This window comes from Agelaius phoeniceus, chromosome Z (assembly GCF_051311805.1).
Source record: "Agelaius phoeniceus isolate bAgePho1 chromosome Z, bAgePho1.hap1, whole genome shotgun sequence".
Classification (NCBI taxonomy): Eukaryota; Metazoa; Chordata; class Aves; order Passeriformes; family Icteridae; genus Agelaius; species Agelaius phoeniceus.
In genome coordinates this window covers 17,037,867-17,060,470 of record NC_135303.1, presented here as the reverse complement: position 1 = coordinate 17,060,470, position 22,604 = coordinate 17,037,867, and the positions used below count along the sequence as shown (strand labels likewise).

General features: G+C 34.5%; 1 protein-coding gene across 6 annotated transcripts in view; it reads left to right on the top strand.

Annotated features, from left to right (window-relative positions):
• FER (FER tyrosine kinase) overlaps positions 1-22,604 on the top strand; it is a 166,047-nt gene that overhangs the window by 74,266 nt on the left and 69,177 nt on the right. For 5 of the 6 annotated variants that reach the window (XM_077172210.1, XM_077172213.1, XM_077172212.1 and 2 more), the window contains 3 exons: positions 10,784-10,876; positions 17,288-17,491; positions 20,951-21,073. In XM_077172210.1, coding sequence (XP_077028325.1) covers positions 10,784-10,876; positions 17,288-17,491; positions 20,951-21,073 — 420 coding nt within the window. The remainder of the gene's footprint in view (positions 1-10,783; positions 10,877-17,287; positions 17,492-20,950; positions 21,074-22,604) is intronic. The other variant, XR_013180157.1, reaches the window with a different exon arrangement.

Genomic DNA, 22,604 nt, shown 5'->3' with positions numbered 1-22,604 from the left:
ATAATTGACTGATGTAGTAAGTGCAGTCACTAATAAATGGCATAGTCAGTTCATGCTATATTTATAAATACTGCATTTCGATATATATTGGGCTAAGCCCCCATTGGCACAGTTGGAAGCAGCATCAGCTGCTTCATTTGCTGATGCACAGAGTACTTGCTCCCATAGCTTTAGTTTTCCCTTTAGTTGGTACTGCATCCAGTTGGTTGAATCAGTTGTCTTCCCATGTCTTTGGATACAAAATGCTGAACTTAAACAGATGCAGTCCTCCTTAGAAAACCATGTTTTGGATGGAACCTTTGCTTGAGTTGAGGTCAGGAAATACATTTTTTGCAGAATCTCTAGGAAGAAACTCCCCTAACGTCCTTTTCACTGACCTGTTGCCTTAGTTCTCCATTCCCTGTACTTTTCTTGAGTGTCTCCTAACTAACCTGCATGGCAGAAATAAATTGCCTGCTTGCAGCTCATAGCTGTAATTCTCTTCTGTGCTGATTTATAATCCCCCACCTACAAACTGCTATACAGATTTACTTTATGAGATCACATTTTGTCAAGATACTGATGCCATTGTACTCAGTGAGACCGGAGAAGCTTTGCCTGTGCAGATCTAGAATAAAAGAATGAGAACTGGTTTTGTTTTGTTCTCTGCTGAAATGTGGCTTGGTTTCCTGTCATAGGGTTTTAGAGTTTTAAAATAACTAACACAGATTGTAATGAGGAAAGGAGAATGGCTTGTGCTTCTCAGTCTGCAGGGTGTGTAAGTATATATGGATTTCTGGCAAGCCTGTTACTGTTATTTTAAGTTTGTGGCTAGTAAAGACAATTTCCAGTTCCAGATGGCATTCTTTGGCATGCACACTGCTCTTCAGGAATTCGTCAACATGCTTGTGGTAGCTGTGGGTGATCTTCATCCCTTCCTTACTTCAGCTGCAGACTGTTGCAGAGAACATTAGCAGTTGAGGTATTTTGGAGATTTATTTGCAGGACTTTATGTTATCCAGTCTGGATCCTTGTGTAAAAATGTCCTGGACATTGTGTTTGTATTTGCTTGGTCTGCTGAGTTCATTGTGTTGAGAACTGTATGCATAGCTTAGTTCTTCAGGCACTTACACTGGAAAATTTTGCATGCTTTCTGTAAAATGTAGCCTAGAGGTTCTTCACTTGTGGCTTTTTGTTATCAGCCCACAGAGTGGTGACTCTAGTTCTCTTTATTAGGCCAGTAGTTGTAATAAAGTTCTGTTGGTCCTTGAGTAATATTTACTGGTTTGAAAATCTTGATGTTAACTTTTTTAAAACTGAAGCTAACTACTGTACACCTAAAACTTCACCATTCTATTGAGGAAGTGCCATTACAGAATACTGTAATTTTTTAACAAGTGCCAAAACAACTCTCTATATATGTGTATATATATATATATGTATATGAAAACATCAGGACATAAATTTTATTTCCTACGCTAATTCCCATCTCTAGTGGAGGAGTACTGATTTCTCGGTTGCTGTTTTATCACAATCTAGTTCATTAGAGATGCAGTTTTCCAAGTAGGAGTAATGCTGCAAAACAGGTGTTTATGTAGAAAAAATCAATTTCTTCTATTACCTTAGCAAGAATTTTCATTCTAGCTCAGGCTTTGTTTTGTTTTGCTTTTTCTTTTTTAACTTGAAAGAAGGATGGCAAGACCAGTCTTTTTGTGCATAGATGCATATAACTGGTTCAAAAATATATTGCAAGTTGAAGACTTGAGCACTTCAAATAGCAACTGTAGTGTTGATCTTGATTAAAACTCTGGGGCAGCATGAAGCACTACTACATTTCTCTGTTTTTCTGAGAATTCTGGTCATAAAACCCTGAAACTATTTCAACTGGATGTATGCAGTACTAAGGAATAAAATGAGTCTCTTTGATTGAAAAATTCTCCTAAGAATTTTAGCATTGAAATGGTTTGTGGATGCACATTTATTCACTGCTTTTTGACTTGTGGGTCTTGGTTTTCTGGAAGCAGCAGCTGCAGCACAGCCCAAATGTTGTGCATGTTGTCCTAGCAGATGCTGACCTTCACCAGCAGCCAGTTCATCATACCATTGGTTTTTCTCATGCCATTGGTTTTTTGAATTATTAGCTGCCAATGGATGTAAGATGTTGGCTTTCTTGCTTTTGTGAACATTAGGTACTGCAGTACAACTATGAGAACTCAGTGCAGTCTGTTTTATGTTCTCCCATTGCAACTTAATGAGCTTGCACAGAATTATAGCAAGAGAAAACTCATGAATATGATTGGAGATCTGTTACTGTGATGTGGCAATGGCAACCAAGGAAGAGAAGGACCATGCCATGAAAAGATAGTTCCCTATCATATATAGCAAGAGCCATACAGACTGAAATTTAATAGTTTTTTATTACTTGAAACAAGTAAAATGATGTTTTGAGAATTAATAATTTTTTGTACATTCAGTTAATAATGACAATTGTTGATTAATAACACTGCTCTTGAAATCAGTGAAACAGTTCATATCTGAAAATGTACATACAAGCCTGAGGTTTTTAAAGGATAGAGGTCTTAATTTTCCCTGTTATATGTTTCCAAATTTAAATAAGGTAATAGCGTTTAAACTTATTTTTAAAAAAGTATTTATTAATTCTAAATTTGTCTGTAAGCTTTCAAGAGTTTTAATTGGTTTGTTAAATTGCCTTTATCGAAATCAGGTGCAATTTACTTGGCATCATTATGTAATCAATGAATAGAGGTGTCTTGGGATTTAGTGGTGTAGAGATACAGTCATTAAACAGAGAAGGAATACTGAATTTCAGAGGCCTATTTGCACTGCAAAAGCCCTTGTCTGGCTACTTTTTCCTTCCACAAAACCAGTTTTTATACAAGATCTCAGTGCCTCAGCTTAGGTGTTGAGGTACATTTAGTCATCTTTTTCTCTAGAGAACTGTTGACATTCTTGATGATAATTTGGTGAAATCCAAGTATCATCTTTTTAAAAATAAAAGTGCTGTTAGGTGTATATAAGAGTTAAAATGGACTGTGTTTCTGGAAACATTATTGCAAACCCCCATTAAGAGGTGCTCGACTTTTGTTAAGATATTTAATACATGTTCATGTGTTTGGAAGATTTGCTAATTATTTAAAAGATGAAGGTGACATTTCCCTGACATTTCATATGTAGCTTGAAAAATTAGCCTTCTGAAAGTCTTAATTAAAACAGAAAACAGAGCAGAGAACTTAACTGTACATTCTGTTATGATAGATAGGGATTCAAAAAAGAAAGTGAAGGGTCAATCATATTGTAGTATTCATAATTCTTTTTTAAAAATTAATCTATTTACACAGAGTGTTTGCTGATAGCTGAACCTTTCCTAGGTAAAATCTGCCAAAGATTTTTCAGGTTTTTGTCTCCAAATATTTCACCAGTCTCTTGCTTAATACTTTTACTTGCTGCTGTTTTCCTGGAAAAAAATTAAAATTACTTTCTATCCACTGTTGTAACTTCAAAATGTGATATATAAGAAATGAAATAAATAAAAGTAATCATAAGAGAAAAAAAACGTTATTTTGAATGAAAACAAATGTTTTTGAGAGAAAGTTAAATAAATCCCTGAACTTTTTAAAAATTGTATGTATTATTTCTAACAGCCTTTTAAAAACTTTTAATATTGACATTGTATTGTGTTACTACATTCCTGTAGACCAGCCTGTAGTAATACTGCCTGATTTCACATAAACCATTAATGACTTCTGATTTACCACTCAAAATAAGGTCTAAATGTTCCTGAAAATGTGAGGTCACTAGAAGTGATCAAAACCAAAAAGCATGCCAGAAATTTTCAGGAAAAGAAGAAAGAAGAGAGCAGAAAACATTACATCACTGTATTAATTGGTGTGCACCTTCTTCCCAAATGCCATAGAACTGCAGAATAATTTAAATTGGAAAAGATCTCAGGGGGTCCATCTGGTCCTGCTTCTTGCTCAGAGCAGAGCCATCTTTAATGTTATACCAGGCTGCAAAATGCCTTATACATGTTGAGGTTCTAGCAGCTCCAGTGATGGAACTCCCTCTGGGAAACCTGTTTCGGTGTTTAATCACTGTCCTCATTGTGAGGTTTTTGGTTTTTTTCAGTATCTTAACTGGTGTTTTTCTTAATGCAAATTGTCCTTTTGCTATGTACCACAGAAGAGTTTGGCTTTATGTAACCAATTATATTTTCAGCTCCCTTAATTAGAAAACTGATGTAGGAGAATTCAGAAAGACAAAATAATAATGCTCAGATATGTGGAGGAGCTTCTGTAGCATTAGTGAATAAGTAGATTGGGCTTTACAGACTTCAGACGTGCAATGAAGGGGATTGTGATAAAGATGTATTGGGTGTGGGGATACATGAGGGAAGTGAATAAGGAATAATGACTTTTCTTTGTCTTTGCAGAAGCAAGAAGTAGGGCTCATCAAATAACCACATTAGTCAAATGATTCAAAACAAGCACAGAAACATGTTCTTCAAAAATGGGTAATTAACTTGTGCAACTGGTTGCTGCAGTAAGGCATTGTAATAAGTTACATAGATTCAGAAAACAGCTAAAAAATATGGAAGGAAAATCCTTCCATGACTGTTGCATGTAGAAACATCAGATCTTAACCAGTAAGGCTTATCTTATACTACAGCTGCTTGGAGAGCAAAAACATGCTCTGAAGAATTGTCATTCTCCTTTTCTTACACGTTATTACTCCACTGGCATAGTCTAGGATATGCTTTTGGTCTGAGAAATTATAACAATTATCAAATTTCACACTAGTAAGTCTTTTTCAGGCTATCCCCTGCAATGCAGGATAGGTAATATTAATTTGCATCCAGTGCAGTGTTTTATAATATGTATACATCAATTATGCATAATTTCTGCTGCTTTGGAAGATGTTTGAAACAGAAAATGCTACCTTATCATAAAGTGATTTTTGAATACCTATGTTGTTTAATTGGTTTCACTCTGTACATGAGATATTTTTAATTAACTTTGAATATTTAAATTTTTAATAACTGTATTATATCTACATGACTCTGCACAGTTCTAGATATCTACAATAGTAAACTAAGAAAATGCATATTATAATTCCTGGAAAGGGACTCCAAAGAGATGATCTACTCAACTCAAGCAATCAGCAACAAGCAACTGGTTTTGTGTGTGAGTGCTATGTTAATAATTTAAAATACTCCATGTCTTTTTGTAAAGATGGCATGATTCTTTATCTGGTTTTCTGCATGTGGTCTTTCTGAGATACCTAATTCTGTCATGAATGGGACCAAAAAAAAAAAAAAAAACCTAAAAAAACAGAGAACGGTATTTTGAGGAACAAGATTAGTCTTATTTCTGAAACCACGTCATAGGCTTTAGGGGTATTGGCCATGTTCTGCTGTATGCTCAAATTTTAATATGTCGGCATTTACATCTCTTTTAGTAAGTGCTAACAGCTGTGAAACAGACATACAAAGTTTTTTGTGGTTAGTATATCCACTCATTCAGAGTTAATGTTACAGTATAAATTTATATGACATGCTTTTGGGGCCACTCCTTAGTAACTTCTAATCTCCACTACTGAAGTGACTAATGCAGATGATCATTTTCAGGAAGTTATTTTCTCTATTTGAAGAGTTTCTGCTTGTAAATCACAAAACTTCATTCTCACTCCATACTTCCGTAGACTTCAAAAAAACCAAAACTATTCCTTGTTCTGCCCATTGTCTAAATTTAAAGCCTTGAGATGAATGTTGTTCAGCACTTTTTTCATCGTGGAATGTGTCTTATCAAACGAGAAAGGAAGCTAACATTCACTTTACAAAAACTGTATTAATTACTCTGGCAGATGCTGACTGTATGCCTGGTTCATCTGTATGTTCATTGAACATCGTTTGCAGTAGCTGCTGGGATTTCCCTGTCTAAATTTATCTTAGAGCCCTTGTATTCTACTGAGTTTTCCACAAAATATCTGAGGACCAGTTCCCTAACCCTATTACAGAAACAGTGATATCATTCTCATCTTTTAGATATCACTGATTAATTTCTTCTAATTGAAATCCCTTTTCTTCTGAGAGCATTTTCTCTTTGTCTTGTAGAGTCATCATCACATTTCCTCTGAGTTTTCTGTGAAGGTTCTTTGATTTAGTTTGCACGCCCACATTCAACTTCTGTATCCATGTGGACAGCTCACATCTGACTCATGAGGCATTTTTTTCTTTGAATGGAATAATATTAGAGTATGGGCTTATTTATATCACTGTACATACATGGCTGACTAGTGTTTTAGGAATATTCAATACATGCTGCACTGTCCTTTGTCTCTTGATGATAATCTTCCACCTTTGATTGGTAGTGTTACTATTTGCCTGTCCCTCAGAAGCATTAATTCTATTTCATCTTTATCTTAGATCTTTAGCCTCTTACTTGCTTTTCTAAAAAGAATATAGACTATTTCTCTTTTATAGCAACATCTAAAATACAGCCCTAGTCCTGGATTTATACAGCTAAAAAACTCTTCTGGGCTTTTACATCACACACTTCAATTTAAGCAAAACCTTTCTTTCCTGTTGCTTTTTCTTGCCTATGTTCATTGAAAATACTGTTGTGACTATGACTCATCTGGTCTGCCTTTTGGTTGTGTCACTCTGCTGGATATATTGTTTTATTTCTCATACACTGTTAAGATTTGCAGTGATTGTGCCCAGTGACAAGACTGTGTGCTTGGCAAATGAGAGACTTGTCCACAGGAATGTATCAGTTAAAGGGCATGACCATGGAAGATAAATTGTAGTGAAAAATCCACTAAAACACACAGGATCTCACACTGCACAAGATCCCCTAAAGAGAATATAGGAAACACAGAAGCCCAGATTCTGGTCATATATAAAGATGCAGTTGAGGAAATCCTCAAGTAAAATAGCAGGTATTTCACTCATGGTTTTCAACTGACCTGAATCCTACTCTTCTTTTTTGGTTCTTATGCTTAATTTCTTCTTTCTGTCACTTGTGAGAAGAGAAAGAATGGAAGAATGTCAGAATGGTCGTCTTCTGTTGTGACATCTCTTGAAAAAAGCTGAAGTAATTTTTTCCCCTCTTAAGAAGGAAGGAAAACTGAACAGCTTTTCATCCTTCCATTCTGACACTCCACAGGCGCTGCCCTACCATGCTTCAGTGATACCAGTCAGGTTATGGCCCTGAAAGTGTGAGCACATCTCCAGTTTTTCCTGTTTACTCCCCAGCTATCTGCAGCTGTGTAGAGCCATTTCAGTGGGCTCCCAGCAAGGCTGACTTTGTATCTGGGGTGGTTGAAATTCCCTGGTGTTCTTTCAGGTGTTTTCCTGCTGACCTGCCTGCCTACCCCAGGCTGTGGGCATCTCAGTGGAGTGAGTGGATGGCATCTCATCCCACAGCTTATCATTGTTAAACCTGATGATATCCCCCACCTCAGTTATATCTAGTTTATGGTATAGTTAATTTCAATTTGTTTTGCGGAGTCGTTAGAAACATGGCTAGTTCTAAAAGAGGAAATATCAGTCATGCATTTTTCATAATTTTTTAATGTGTTCCCATGACACAGGTGTGTTTAAACACACTTAAAAGAAATAGGTTAAAATGTTTTCTAATGACAGCTTGTATTTGCGTACATACCTAGCTTCTTAATGGTAGAGTACAATTTTTTCTGTAGTAATTCAGTTATTACATAAAATATTATGATCTACAGGTTAGTTTGCTTTCTAGTGAAATTGGTGTTATATAAAATAAGTGAGAAATCATGCTACCATTTTCTTAATGTCTCTGAAACTAATTAATTTGAGCTGAAATGAAACTGAATCAGCTAATATGCTTTAGTGGCTGTGTTGTGTATACTAGTAAGTGTAATACTCCACAATTCTCTCTATAGCATCACTGAAGCAGAATTCCTAATACGTTTCCAGTGTCTAGATCAGGGTAGTTAGTCTGATAGTCACATGTCTTACAACTTTGAAACTTTTGTCATGACTACATATTTGGCATGTTTGTTCTGTTTGGTGACATGATGTCTGTTGGAATGAGCACTGTGTGGAATTGTAATGAACTTTCTGAGTGAAGAGTGCCTCTGCTCTCTGCTAGGTTCCTTCAGAAATTTTAAATTACGTAATACCCTGAAATAATCCTTTCAACTACTAAATCCTTTGTTGAATTGAGAGTGTCTTGACTAAGAGGTTCAAAATTTGATGTGGCTGGGGAGAGATCACTGAATGATAGCTGTGATGTGTATTTGCTTTTATTTTGTAAATCAGACTTAAAATAATACCCTGATTTAACTAGTAAGATATTACACACAGATGTACATAAAGACATTTTAAAATAAGTGGATGGGATGTTCTGGGTTGCAGTTTTACACTAGTTTAGAAAAAAAGATATACTTAATGTGCATTAAAAAATCCCTTTATACTGATGTTTATAATATTCTGAGTGAAAAACAGGTTTCCTGCAAGATCAAGTAGTTCCTTCTAAGGCACACTGCAGCTGGGCAATGGCAAAAAAAGTCAGAAGAAGACCACTGTTGTAGCTCTTTAGCTTTATCTAGGTTGCCCTAAAAATACTTGAATGGAATAAATAAACTCAGTACTGACTACAGTTGTGTTTTGTCATATGTTTGGTTATGCCTGCTGTGCAAATTCTGAATCTTCATTGCTGTAAGATATAGACTAGTTTCAATATGTCAGGGGAAAGAACTGTAGAAATGCTAAATACTGTTTATAAATGTGCTACAGTTGGAACAGGATGCGCTACATTTTGAACAAAGCCAAAGTTTATCCCTTAAATCCACATTTCAATACTCACTCTATTTTATGCAGCAGTTTGTCTTTGTATGTCATTCAGTGGTGCTTATCAAAGTTGTCCCAGGCCTTGAGCCTGATCTTTTGAGTCAAAAAAGCCCCCTGTTGTTAATATGTTTTTGCTAATGAGAAATTGTTGAATGTAGAACCTTACTTGTAGTTTGATGTTGTTGCTAGGTAAGGAGGCTGTTAGTGTCCACTAGAAAGGGAGCTCTTGAGTTTTGGTTGTGGGAATGAAGTAGAGTTCGTACATCTTTTGGTAACTTACTTTCTCCTGTTATGTAAGAAGTATACAAGTAATTGGTGTTAAATTTCATGCCTCACTTCTGAAGAGATGTGCTGAGTGGATCATTCCACAACCAGCATGCAAGCTAATGTAGACTTTGTGTCTTAGTTGTTAATAAAGTTTTTTTGGTTTTGTTTGTTTTTTTTGTTGTTGAGTTTTTCTGAGTTTTTTGGGGTTTTTTTTTGGTTGGTTGGTTGGTTGATTTTTTTTTTAGGGTATTTTTTGGTTTTTCTTTTTTTTTTTGTGTAAGCAGTTTAATTCAGCAGCGTCATAAGAATAAAAATCAGGTTTCAGCACAGAGTTGTTTTACTAAAATTAAATTACTTAGTATATGATAAAATTGAGTCTGATAAAATGTATAAAAATGTTATTGATGGGTAAGTGGGCACCCTGTTAATGAGTATTTCTGTGACAGATGCACTCCCTATCAGAGTTCTCACAATTTGGCTGGTTTTTGCACTCTTTTATTCAATAGCATACAAATTAAGGCAAATTGCAGACTTCTGCTAAAAAATAAATAGCGTTATTTTGCTAAGAGAGGGCTTAACCTGTATCTTGTAAGATAAACTCTATTTGGAAATAATTTTCAAAGACTTCCAAATTTGGTGTGCAGATTTGTTGCTTGTTTGGAAATCTTGGAATAAACTGAAGCTGCATTTCTTACATTATGAGATCTTAGGTTCCTTCTCTTAAAGGTGTGCATTGGAAACTTGGAAGCAATTTTTCTTTGTAACATTGGCAGACAGTTGTAGTCTGTCTTCATTATCAGTTTTTTTACAGTGTTGAGTTAACCTAAAGCTAATTAGAATGAGGTTGTTAATGTGTGATTTTTCTGCTTCAAGCTTATGTACTTTATGAGTAGTCATTGAAGTATCTTTGCTGTTTCTGAAGGTGATTTACAAGTAATAAACTCAGTTTGTCCATATTGAAAATACTTTTTTTTTAAAAGTTGTTTTTAGTTTGAGAGCTGATAGTAGAGATAAAGAAAAATATGGTCTTTGGACTAAGTCAGCTTTTGAGACCTTGGAATTTCTATTGACTTCTGCTGAACTAGAGATGCTTAAAGGCTGTTTCAGTGTTCCAGTCAGAACCCTCTTCTTGCAGAATTTTAAATTCAGGCAGTGGCTTGTCAGAAGTGACAGTGGCACTTATGGTTTACAATAATATCAGAAGAGAAATGGCTCCTATTACTTGCACCAATGGGTGCTAATATTTACAGGTAGTCTGTTGTTAAAGAAGGACCTGTTAATAAAGGGAAAAACCCCTAAAAATCTATTAAGTATGGATAATGCACATACATAGGGATTTTTACTATGTGGGGATTTTTATTACATATTTTCAAATCATTGTCTCTTTAAAATTTCAGGTATTTCAGGAGAACTGAGACTTATGTCTATTGTTTTTGGAGTATAAAAGAATTTCAGTTTTCTTTATAGTTCAAATATTTACACAGAATATTTTAGGAAATACAGAGTTTGTAAGTGGTTAAATTGATCTCTGCTTAATCCTGCTGATTTTGACACTTTCTGGCTTGTTTCAATAGCAGTTCAGCCCCTATCTTTTATTTAAGTGAAATTCAGGATTCTATATTGTACATTCTCCAATAAATAATGATCCTACAGATTTGCTTTTTTTACTAAAGATTATGGCCTTTCTCCTAGGACAAGAAGGATAAAGTGTCAAGGTTTGACACTATACGTCATTCCATAGCTGGAATTATAAGGTCTCCAAAATCCATGTTGGGTTCATCATCGGTAAGTAGTACCAATACTGTAGTGTTGTGATATAGTGTATTGTTTTTTCAGCTTAAATAAGATTTCTTTTTCCTGAAACATCATGCATTTTCATCTGAATGGACAAAAATTACATTAAAACAATGTTATATAAACACCGTTCTGACTGAGCAGCCTACAGGATAATATCATGGTATAGTGGTGTGTCAGAACAGCTTGCCACACTTTAGGAGAATCACAGTTTGTATGTTCTTTGCAGCTCCCGGAGTGGTGCTATATCGTTCAGAGTATTCTTCCCAATGAGGCTGATTTTCTTGAAATGCACTGTATGATAATAATCTGTATTAGGTTAGATGGCCATACATGTTTTACCAATTTTTACCATTGTTGCAGTAATTGTATTACCCGTATTTTTTTAAAAAAAGCTCCAATGTATAAGCATATTGTTACTATTGCTACTACTCCTGTACTGTATAAGTTACTTGAAGTAATCTTGCTTAAAACCCCACTAAAAATGGTTGTTGAATATCTCTGAGATACAGTTTGCTTTTGTTCAAATTCTGTAATTGCTTGGACAAACGTCCTTGTTTGTTTTACTTTTGTATTTCCTTCTGTTTGTTTCATATGGAAGCTTGCAAGATTAGTTAGAAGCCTTGAACTTCTACTGGTGGATGCATCAGACCGTACTGGAAAACTTGAAAACCTTTTTCTTGAACATGTGATCACCATAACCCTCCCAACTTAAAATAAAACAAAAACCACAACTCAAAAACCAAACAAAAGGGGAAAAACACCTGGAAGAAATTTGGGTGAAGTTTTAAAAATTGTTTAAAATTGCCTTTTAATTGTGATCTTGTCACCTAAAATACAAGCTCAAAGTAGCATTCTTGAGAAAACTTCAGAAGCAATGGGTCTTCTATTTTATGCTGCAGTAGTGCATCCAAGGACCCATTAAAGGGCACAGCAAACCATATTTAAGCTAGATAGTATTCAGAAAGGGTGGAAGAAATAACAATTGCATATGTGTAAATATACTTGTTGTATACAGAGGACAACTGTACATGGTGATGAAGGAATGGAAAAATAAGTATAATCATGAGATAAAATTAGGGTAGAAAGGCTTTTCCTCGTTGCATGGCATTTGAAAAGTAATAGGAAAAACCTTGCTAAAATATTAAAATATCCTTAATGTTAAACAAAATCTCCACATTATTGTGATCTTCATTTTATTAAAGTTCTAATTGTGGTAAAAAGTTAGCATTTAATATTAAAAACTAATTAAAATGTGTATTTCTGTGACCTCTGTTCTTCATGTAGGGGAGACACAGTGCTCATCTCTGTTTCTCTGGATTACAAAACTTATGACTTCAAAATAAACCAAAAAGCTTCCACAAACCACAGAAAAAACTTACCTGAAACTGCTTCAGAGAAAAACTGGAAGAGAAAAAAAATCTTGAGATAAAAAAAAACTTGAAAAAAAAATCTTGACATAAAATGCTTAAATTAAATCAGGGAAAGTCAATGTCAAAATGTCAATTGGGTAAAAGTGTCATTTTAAATAGTCTATGTGCCACACTCCAATTTCATTCCATGTAAGCTGATGTAAATCTGGCTGTAGATACGTGATAGATAGGATTGGGGAAACCTTGGAATATATTTGGAAGAAGTAAGATTGGCTCATTTGAATCAGAAAGTAAATCTAGTAACAAGTGCAATCTTGATTACCTGTTTCTTAAATGACGCTTAAATTACTTCAGTTACAATGTATAAATTTGAGCTGATTTTCACTTTTGCTTTGTATTTTGATTTAGCGATTTTGTGTGTGTTAGAAAAGCTGACCATATGTGTACAGCTCAAATTTGCTTCACAAATTAGTACTTAGCTATTAAATATGGTCAGCTATTTCCTGCTGACAACTACATAAGCATGTTTAATTGCTAAATATATAAACTGGTACTTAAAACTTATTATCCATCAACAAAATACTCAAAACTATTATTGAATGTGTATTATAAAGTAATATTAACATCCATTAAAAAAAAATTATTTTTTTAAATAGACCAGTACAAAAAGGATGTCAAAGCAGATTTGGAAAAGGACTGGTACTGATCCTCTCATATAGTCTAGTCTAAAATGATCCTGCCTACTTGTTTTCAAATTATTGAGTTGAAGCATTTAAAGTTTTTAAAGTATTTCTAAGTATTTAAGTTTTAAATATATTAAAACTTTAGAAATGGAGCAATATAATGATTTAAATGTAGTGCTATATTATAAACACTGTCCAGTATTTTTAATTGGTGGAATAAATTGAATTTTGTTTGTATAAATTTGAAAGGACTAATTTTTTGTATGTCATCTGGAAAAAGTCATAGGGAAACTGTGCCATTGTAAAGCAGGCAGGAGTTTTTGTGTGTTGACATTGAAATTCTGTATGTGCTCTCAGAAGGGGAAGGTAATATAGGAAAAAAATGTTGTTTGAAGAGAAAGAAACAGGGTGAAGGATTCAGATAGTTTTTGGACAAAATACAAGCCAATTTTCTATAACAGCAAGGGATGTAACTTCAATGAAATGAGGAGAGGAAACACAACAGTGGGGGTAACTTTCATGTACCAGTAATGAAATGCTGTGAATAATCTGAATGAAGAGTCTGAACAAATTGCATCATGAATGCCAGCTTCTGCCCTTCTGCATATTTTTTTTTATAAGACACATTTGAGCTTGACAGAAACATCTGCTTTTGTTTATAGGATTTTTTTTTTTACTTTTATAGGATAATAGGTGGAATTACTGCTTGTTTCAGATGGTGTACTATTAGCATGTGGGCATGAGCCAGGTACACAGAGACTAAATATTCCATAGGGTATTGTCTCCAATTATCAACTTAAATTTATTGCTTTACATTCTTATTTGTGTCAGTGCTACTCTTTTACACTGTGAGAGAAAAAATACCTTGAGAAAATGTTTTGTTTGCTCAAACATGGGAAATAAGGGATTACTGAACAGAATTTGCATTCAGAATATATACAAAAATAGAATATTGAGCATGCTGCTGAGCATCCCCATTATTATTTTTATTTAATTCTTGGTGCAAGTGCAGGAATAATATACAATTTTTTGAGTAGACATAACACACTGCTGTTTGCTCAGTTTTTTTCTTGAAATAAGAGAAGCAGCTGAGGACTGCTTCTTTTTACTGTTGGAGAAAAGCCTATGTTTTAATGGGTTGTTAAGCAGGGAGAGAGAAAGGGGCTCAATATAAGGAAAGAGGAGAGCATGATGAAATGAGGATTTGATGATGATGATGAAAACCATGAAAAGCATGGTGAAATACATGAGGCCATCTCCTTGTAGAAGAAAAAGTGTGATTAAATATATAAGAACACACACCCCCCAGCCCCACCCAATAATCCATGAGTGAAATATGGCAATAAATGGAGATCTTAAAGGGCAATGGAAATCTTAAATATAGGCAAAAAACAAAAAGTTGGGGAGAGGGACAATTGAAATTTGCAATGTGAGTTCCTTTCTTTTTGCACAGTTTGGTTAATTATTGTTACCTTACAGCAAAATTAACAACAAAAATCCTAGAAGCAATATTTCTTTCTTTAGGCTATTGAATCATTGAGTCCTTCTGTAAATGTACATACAAATGAGCAAGAGATCCATCCCCCAAATGAGATTGTAAAACATTATGGCCTAGAATATAAACCTGTCATATTAACTTGCTGGCTGATATTTAAGTAGAGTTTAAAGAAAAGCGGTGGGAATTTCATTTTGTGCAGGTAGGGTTTTTTTTCCTCCTCTGTTTTCCTCAAAGACTAATCTATCATCTAATTCTAACTATAAAATGCAGTAGAAATATTAGTACTAATAGTGGTAAACTGAATTGAAATCAATATTGAAGTAGCTATATATCCTGCATTGGTACTCTTTTTCTGGGCTTTCAGCCATGTTTTATTCTATAGCCAGTTAGGGTCAATATTATATCACAGAGAAAATATGTTGGAATCAGAAGACTTGTTCATAAAAATAATGTGATTTTAATAACACTCAAGACAAAAATAATTGCTGCTTACTTCATCAGAAAAACCACCTTGTAATGATAAAAAGTAAAGGTAAGGTAAATTGAAGGACAATCAACAAAGAAAACTCCATGGAATTTCCACTCTTTCTTTCTGAAGTAATAAACAATACTTCAATCAAATTTCAAAGAGAGGGAAAAGATATAGTTGTAGACAACACCGTTGTTATCTGTGTCTAAAATGCTCTGTTTTCCTTCCATAAATTCTTTCTCTGTCATAAAGGCTCCTAAGATGCTTTGTTTTGGGATTTGATCCTGATTGTCTGAATGGTGCCTCACCCTGAACCCAGTTTGTACATAAGTAGATTTTACAATCTGGTGGCTTCATTTTAAGATATAAATAAATTGCATGTCAGGTTGTTTTTTTTTTTTAAACTGTCTTTCATGAAGGCCATGAAGTAGATTACTAACCCTGTACTGTCCTTTTATCCTTAGGAGCATTCCCTCTCAAGTAGGAATCTGCTCCTGTTAAAGAGTTTGCTGCTCTGAACATAACAGAGATCTAGGTTTTCTTTCAAGTCAAGCTCAGAATATTTGAATAAATAAATAAATAAAATACTTAATTGAAATAAATGTTCAAGCAAATAACATTGTCTAAGATTTTGGAAGCTTTTCTCTTTCTTTTAGAAATTTGTGAAAGAAAATACCATAATGTCATTTAACAGTGGTGAACAGTTTTCACCTGGGATGTTTTTTAACTGTTGATGAAATTGAAAGATATGACTATCTTCTTGGCCAATCAATATCTCTGCTTTTAAACCCCTCATTGTGCTGCTAAACACATAACCTTGGAGTACAGCTTTTGCCTCTAAAAACTCTGTGCAATTTGTGTTCAAGCTGTAGTTATTTCTTACATAGTTCTTCCTATCTCTGACTCTGTAACAGAGCACACTCTTTCTTGTGATCAGCCTACTGGTTATAGTGCTTGTTTCAAATCTCAGGTCTGAAATTCTCCTTGGTGAGAATTTCATCTATGATGATTCTCTGTTGATACCTGAGACCACAAGGGTCTGTCAGGTTCTTAAATATGTTCTCCAGTTTTCCGTCAAGATCCTGACTAAGGATCCTGACAAAGAGCTAAACGGGTCCTTTGAAGTGTAACTTAGGCAACTGGAAGCTAACAAAGATATTTTTAACAGCTAAAAATGTATGCAAGTACTAAAGAATTGCAGATATTTGGAAACAAGAATTCCTGTGTAGATTCCCATTCTTGGGTCTGCTCATTTCCACTCTCAGAGTGTGAGACCTTTCCTGGTGTTTTTTGGACTAGGTGAGGCATTGTAGTGTAAGTATCTTCTGAGAAGAACCTTAAATGTACAGATAGCCTCCAGCCTGGGGTGTTATCAGGGCAGAGCAATAGCAGAGGTTAATTCAGAATGGTATCGCTTTGCTTGCATCTGTTTGATTGTGCTTCACTGAGACAGAGATCTCTGTGCCGTTGCCTAGGTGCACTTCAGGAGTCTGGGACAAATCCACATACCTGTTCTACTCACAGTGTGTGCTGTGTTACATTTGTTCAGAGCTTTACCACTCTGGCTGTGAGAATTTCTATGAGCTTTTGAATTACATACAGCTTAAATGAGGGCTTGCCTTCCTACCCAAAGGTAGGAACAAATAAGTCTGAAGTGGTCAGTGACAAAATACAAAGTTTTAGTCAGTGTTTTGTTAAACAATGTAGGCATGTTAAAATTAATGTGTGAAATAATAAATTAAAACTCATTAGCTTCCACTTATAGCTAGTAGCTTCCATTTGCAGCCAATTCCATGTAGTGAAAACAATTCCTTACAATCTTTGTGTCTTATGATAGAATTCATAAGGACACTACACCCAAGTGTGTACTCTGCACTACAGGGTACATGTTAGGAAAAAAGAATCATAATTGTTAATTGATTTGGGATGCAATTGATGAATTCTGTGAAAACAATTTATCCAATTTAAGTGCTTTGTATGAGTCAATGTGTTATGGTTTTGTCTGAGAAGTTTCTGTCTGGATTGAGAATGGATTAATTTTCAGTTTTTAATAGCATGCCAGAATGTGTGAGAAAGAGTTGGTCAGTACGGCTTAGAAAAAACTGCAAGCCAGATAAAAAATATTGCATGCTTTATAGATGATTCCTTAAACTTCTGCTTTTGATATATTGATTTTTCAAGTAAAAAGAAAAGAAAGTGACTAACATGCTTTTGTGCAAGTGTTAAGAGCTGTAACAGCCTTGATCTTGTTGGTTAATAGAAATACATAATTTAGATACGTAAAACAGAAATTATTGTTGTTTGTGATACTTTTTGTGTACAAGTAAATTCTAAAAGTGTACTATTATAGTAACGTTTTTCTTCAATATTTTTCCCAAGTTCTTTGATGTAATCTCAACCACTGAGAAACCATTGGCTGAGCAAGACTGGTATCATGGTGCAATTCCAAGAATAGAAGCCCAGGAGCTGTTAAAACAGCAAGGAGACTTCTTGGTGCGAGAGAGCCACGGGAAACCTGGTGAATATGTCCTTTCTGTGTTTTCAGATGGACAACGGAGACACTTTATCATACAATATGCTGATGTACGTCTCTGATATAGTACTGAATATTCAATTTAGGATCTACATAGTTTACTATAGCAAATGGATTTAGCCTTTATGTGCAAATATGAAAGCTGTTAGAAATATTTCCATCAGTGCTGTAATCAGGGGTAAAGGTCATTCTGGGAAATAAAGGAAAAGTATGAAGTATCAGGTTATTCAGTATCTTTTGTCTTATACTGAAAAGCCAAGATATTTCTGTAAATGTTTTGAAATCTGGAAATTGTTACTCTTTATTTATGCATTTACATTTGGTTATTGATTGCTTGGTTACCCATTTTCATAGTTGGTGCAAATTAAGCTACTTCTAGTTCAGACTGTAAAGATCCCACTGCATCTTCTGAAAAATTGAAACAGCCATGCAGAAGAAAATAATCTGTGTTGTTTTTTATAAACATGGGAATTGAAGTCCCTGTTGCACTTCGCATGCCTATTTTCTTTTTAGTCCTGTGGTTATTGTTTTGTTCAGTATAACAGAAACACTTTTGGATGTTGCACAGTGTGTATGCTTCTAAGGACCAGAATTGACCCCCTTGTTGCTCTGAGGAAAAATCGATGAATTAATGAACAATATATTAATTATTATCTACCTTTATACAGTGTGGGTTTTTTATTCTTAATGCATTGCTTGTTTTTTTTTCATATATGTAAGTTTCTTTTTACCTTGCTGAATTTTAAACTTATTCAAAATGTGACAGTTCCCATTACATTGCTATAAATTTTTCTTGAAGTATGAAATTGCACCAAATCATTCTCAGTTTTGATTCAGTAGTGCTGTCTCTTCAGTCCCTTGTAATAAACTTTCCCATGTACAGAAAAATTCTCAAATTTAATTGCATAATGATACTACACTGAGGGAATTTCATTGTCTGAATCCCCAGATGATGCAGCATGCCTGGGGTAACTCAGTGTTGTGTACCTGGTTTATTTTCTTTTGAGAAGCAGTAATATTTTTCTGAGATTCACAGAGGTTGCAATGCTTCTCTAAGATTAATGATTATAGACACTTGTCATGCTGGAGAGTGTTCATTAGTTCTCACCTAGAATTTTCCTTTGAGAAGTGAACACACAACCAGTGTTTATTTTATTTTGATTGTATGACCTTAAAGTATTTTGATATGTCAGACTGCTAAATGAGAAAATAAAAGCAGTAAAATTACCTATACCTAGAGTCTTACAAGGAGCTTGGTGCATCCTGATCTGACCCAGCAGAAATAAAAGCACATTATATATTCGAACATTCTAACTGAAATAATTTTGTGCAAATCACTGTTATGTGCAAGTATATCTTGAAAAGATAGGTTGGACTTTCAAGTCCAAGTTTCAACTATTACCTCGGGGCCTACCTGTAAGCTGACTTCTTCTTTTGTGTGTCTGTGTAGGAGGGGTTCCACCAAAGCAAAACAAAACAAATGAAGCTATCTTTCTCTCCATAGTTTAGAACCTAGTAGTTAAATTTGAAATGTAAGACTGATACTGTTGCATGGCCTGGACAGTCCCAGCATTGTCAGGTCGAGATATTTACCTGCTTGTACATTTACTAATGTACAAGCATTATGTTCAGCTGCTCTTGGGGTTAATTTGTAGTAGATTTTCTTGGCAATCATGGAAGTTAACACTTTCTTTTTCCTTAAAGATGCTCAGTCCACTGTATGCATTCCTATTTGGAGAATTTTCTGAGAACAAGGAAAAAGCTTATTAGCTTTAGAAAGCTAATTAGCTTTATTAAGCTCTATAAAATAGGTGTTGGGAGTGTTGGGGTCATGTAGTGAGGGATTTACTCATGGACGTTTTTGTAGGCAAGTTTAAGGAGACTTTAGTACAAAGGATTTGTTGGTTTGTTTACATTGGTATGAACAATGTGGAATTGGGTTTCTGACTGGTCAAACCACACTCTTGAATCATTGACAGGTTTCCATATTTTTTCTGACTCAAGTACTGAAGATTATAGCAGGACATCTGTTTTAACAGCAATCCTTCGGTTGTTTAAGTGTTCTCTCTGGTTTTACCGTTATTTTAAAAGCTAATCTTGATACAATTATGTGTGTGATAAATTACTTCATCATTCAGTTTTAAGCATCAAAATTAATTGCTGTCATTCAAGGCTACCATTGTTTTCACTTCTGCTTATTTGAGGCTGTGCCATATAAAATTTTTTGTTTGTTAGTGATCTTAGTAAGGGTCACAATTGGGTGTAAATACACAGAATGAAAGGGCAGTGGCTGCTCTAAAGGTTTTACATAAATGGCAGCAGATGGGCAGTGGCTGGATCTGGAATGAGGAAATTATAGGCAATAGTGGTGGTTACGCTGAGGAGACTCTTAGGACAGTAGGTTTTTTGGATCATCAGCAGAGAAGTATGAAGGAGCTTATTTTAAAGGGATGGGAACTAGTGTTAGTGGTCTATCAAAGCTGAGTCACTATTTAACAAACGACAAAACATTCAGACTATGGAAACATTTTTATGATAGAGATCTGTGAATGTTAAAAACAGCTGACAAGACCCTGCTGTCTTTACCAAAGCAATGACACATTTCAGGAAGTTAATGCTTTAACCCTTAAGGAAACAATGAACTTAGAAGGCACTCTGTAAGGAATTCAGCCCTGCGAGCTAGAAAGAAAGCATGCCAGTGGTAGAGGTGTTCATTGTCCATTTGTGCAAATGAACTTGAATCACCACCTGTGCTCTGAGTTTTGAAAATTGCAGTATTTGTTCATTGTTGCATTGTCAGGCTTGTGGCAGCTGCTGCCTTCTGGGAAAAGCTCTCTGTCTGTAGATGCTGAGACTCAGGAAAGCAGGAGACTTTATCGTGTTTCACAATCAGCTGCAGGATCCTGCCCGACTTCTCTTTTAAGCCTGTGCATCACCTGCCTTTGTCTCTAGCTCGTTTAGACATTCCTGATAAACTCTTTTTACAGACCAATCATGCATTCTATACTCTATGCCAGGGATTTACTAATTTTAGGAGTCAATAAATGAAGGAAGATGAGATTAGGATAGTATTGTGTATCTCCTGTTTGTTTTATCGCTTGTTGTATTTTATCATATAGATTTTTTAGTTTGTTTGCTGTAATTTTTAGAAATAAATAAGGAGTTTGTGTTGTTTTTTCTGGTTTATAATATTTTTATTTCACTCTGTAATCATTTTGATTTTAACTGGCTTATCTATTTAAATTAAGAGTTAAAATAGTTATTTTATCATATTGCGTTAAATGACTGATGCAATAATTTTGCATTTATTAATTTATCATTTTCATAACTATCATTCCTGTTAAGTGAGTATAAACGCTACTCAATAGGTCAGAAACAGAATCTAAAATAACTCTATTTTTTTTTCCTGTGTTGTTATTAATGAAGAAAGTTTGGTCAAGCACTTTCACAGTTTCTTGTTCAAATTATTGCTTATAGAAAAATAAGTTTTTCCTTTTGCTTCCATACAGAATCAATATCGTTTTGAGGGAACTGGGTTTCCAACTATTCCTCAGCTTATAGAACATCATTACACAACGAAGCAAGTTATTACGAAGAAGTCGGGTGTTGTTCTGCTTAATCCTGTTGTTAAGGTAATGCATACATTCCAGAACCTTTATTTGACAGACAATAACTTTGGGGGTTTCTGTTACTATTCAAATAAGCTTCTATGGAACTTCTCAGAAGATTTTTCATTTTTATTTATTTTGTGACTCTTTTCTTGATCTCTATTAAACTTCTCACCTGTGTGCAATACATTCACTTAAAACAACTCTCCATCCTGATTCTTACCATGAATTTTTGCTATTTTGAAAGAATGGCATTCAACTTCTTATCAAGTATCCTCATACTTTTATTTTTGGTTTCACATTTGGATTTCCCTACTAAGTAATTCAAAGTAGTAGTTCATTGCCTTACCTTTTATAAAGTAAAAAATCTATTTTATACAATGGAGAAGGTCTCATGAAATTTTGGAAGACTTACAACAACTGCATTTTGTCCCTATTTTATATTGCAAAAATAAGTTAGACACAAGAAAGGGTACTGATATTCCAGCATCAATGAAAATTTGAAACAAAAATTTACTTTTTAATCAGGAAGGTATTGCAGAAAGTCTTTCAGGATGGAAATAAAAAGGACTAAATATTAAACTGTATCAGTGTTTTAAGAGTCTCCTTGACTTCTTCCAGCAGTTTTACAGTTAGTATTTATCTAGCTGGTATTTCATTCATAAGGCAACGCCACTTGTATCTTTGCATCTCAACTATGGGTAAGCCTTTTGTTCTTCATATATTTATTTTTTCAAGACTGGTTTCAAGCCTGTGTTCATCAAAATTTCAGGAAGTATGACAATTTATATTTCACCATTAGTTACCTGCTCTAGGGTCCTAGTTCTTTCCTGCTAATAATCCTAAGAAAGTCAAGTATGTTCTTTTTCTCAAAATTGCATTTAATCTGCCCTTAACTATTCTATATAATTTAAAAATTTTAAGAATGGGACATTGTAAATACATATTTTAGGTTAATATCTTGGTGATTACCAAACTGATGCTTCATTGAACATAAGTTACTGCTTACATTCATTGTAGATCACATGAGAAAGCATAGGACATTAATTTTAATGTGTAATTCTTTTTGATATAACTGGTTTAAGCTACAAATAGGGGGTAGTCAAGCTCAAAATGAAATTTTTTTGAGACTGTTTGCAAATTTCTCTCTCTCTTTAATACCGTGCTTGTTTTAAATGTGCAATGCTTTTTCTGTTTTCTGACTGTACATAATGTGAGAGCAGCCCTGTTTTAGCAAATGTAAAACAGTAGTATAGAATATTATCACTTAATCTTAGTTATTGTCTGATAAACTGGAACACCTTATCTGTAAAACAGCATTCATTTTTCATTCTCTTTTGCTTACTTGGACGATAGGGAGTTTCTTACTCCTTCCTTTTTTGTTTCATTTTGTATTTTCTCTTCATAGAGTTAAGTTTTAATTTTACCATAGGCTTATGTAACTATAGCCGAATAATTTTTCTAGTCCCTATCTTATAGAAGAAACATATTCCCAAAAGACATTCCTGGTCATTTCACCATTACCGCTCCGGTGGCAGCAGCGAATTCCCCCGCA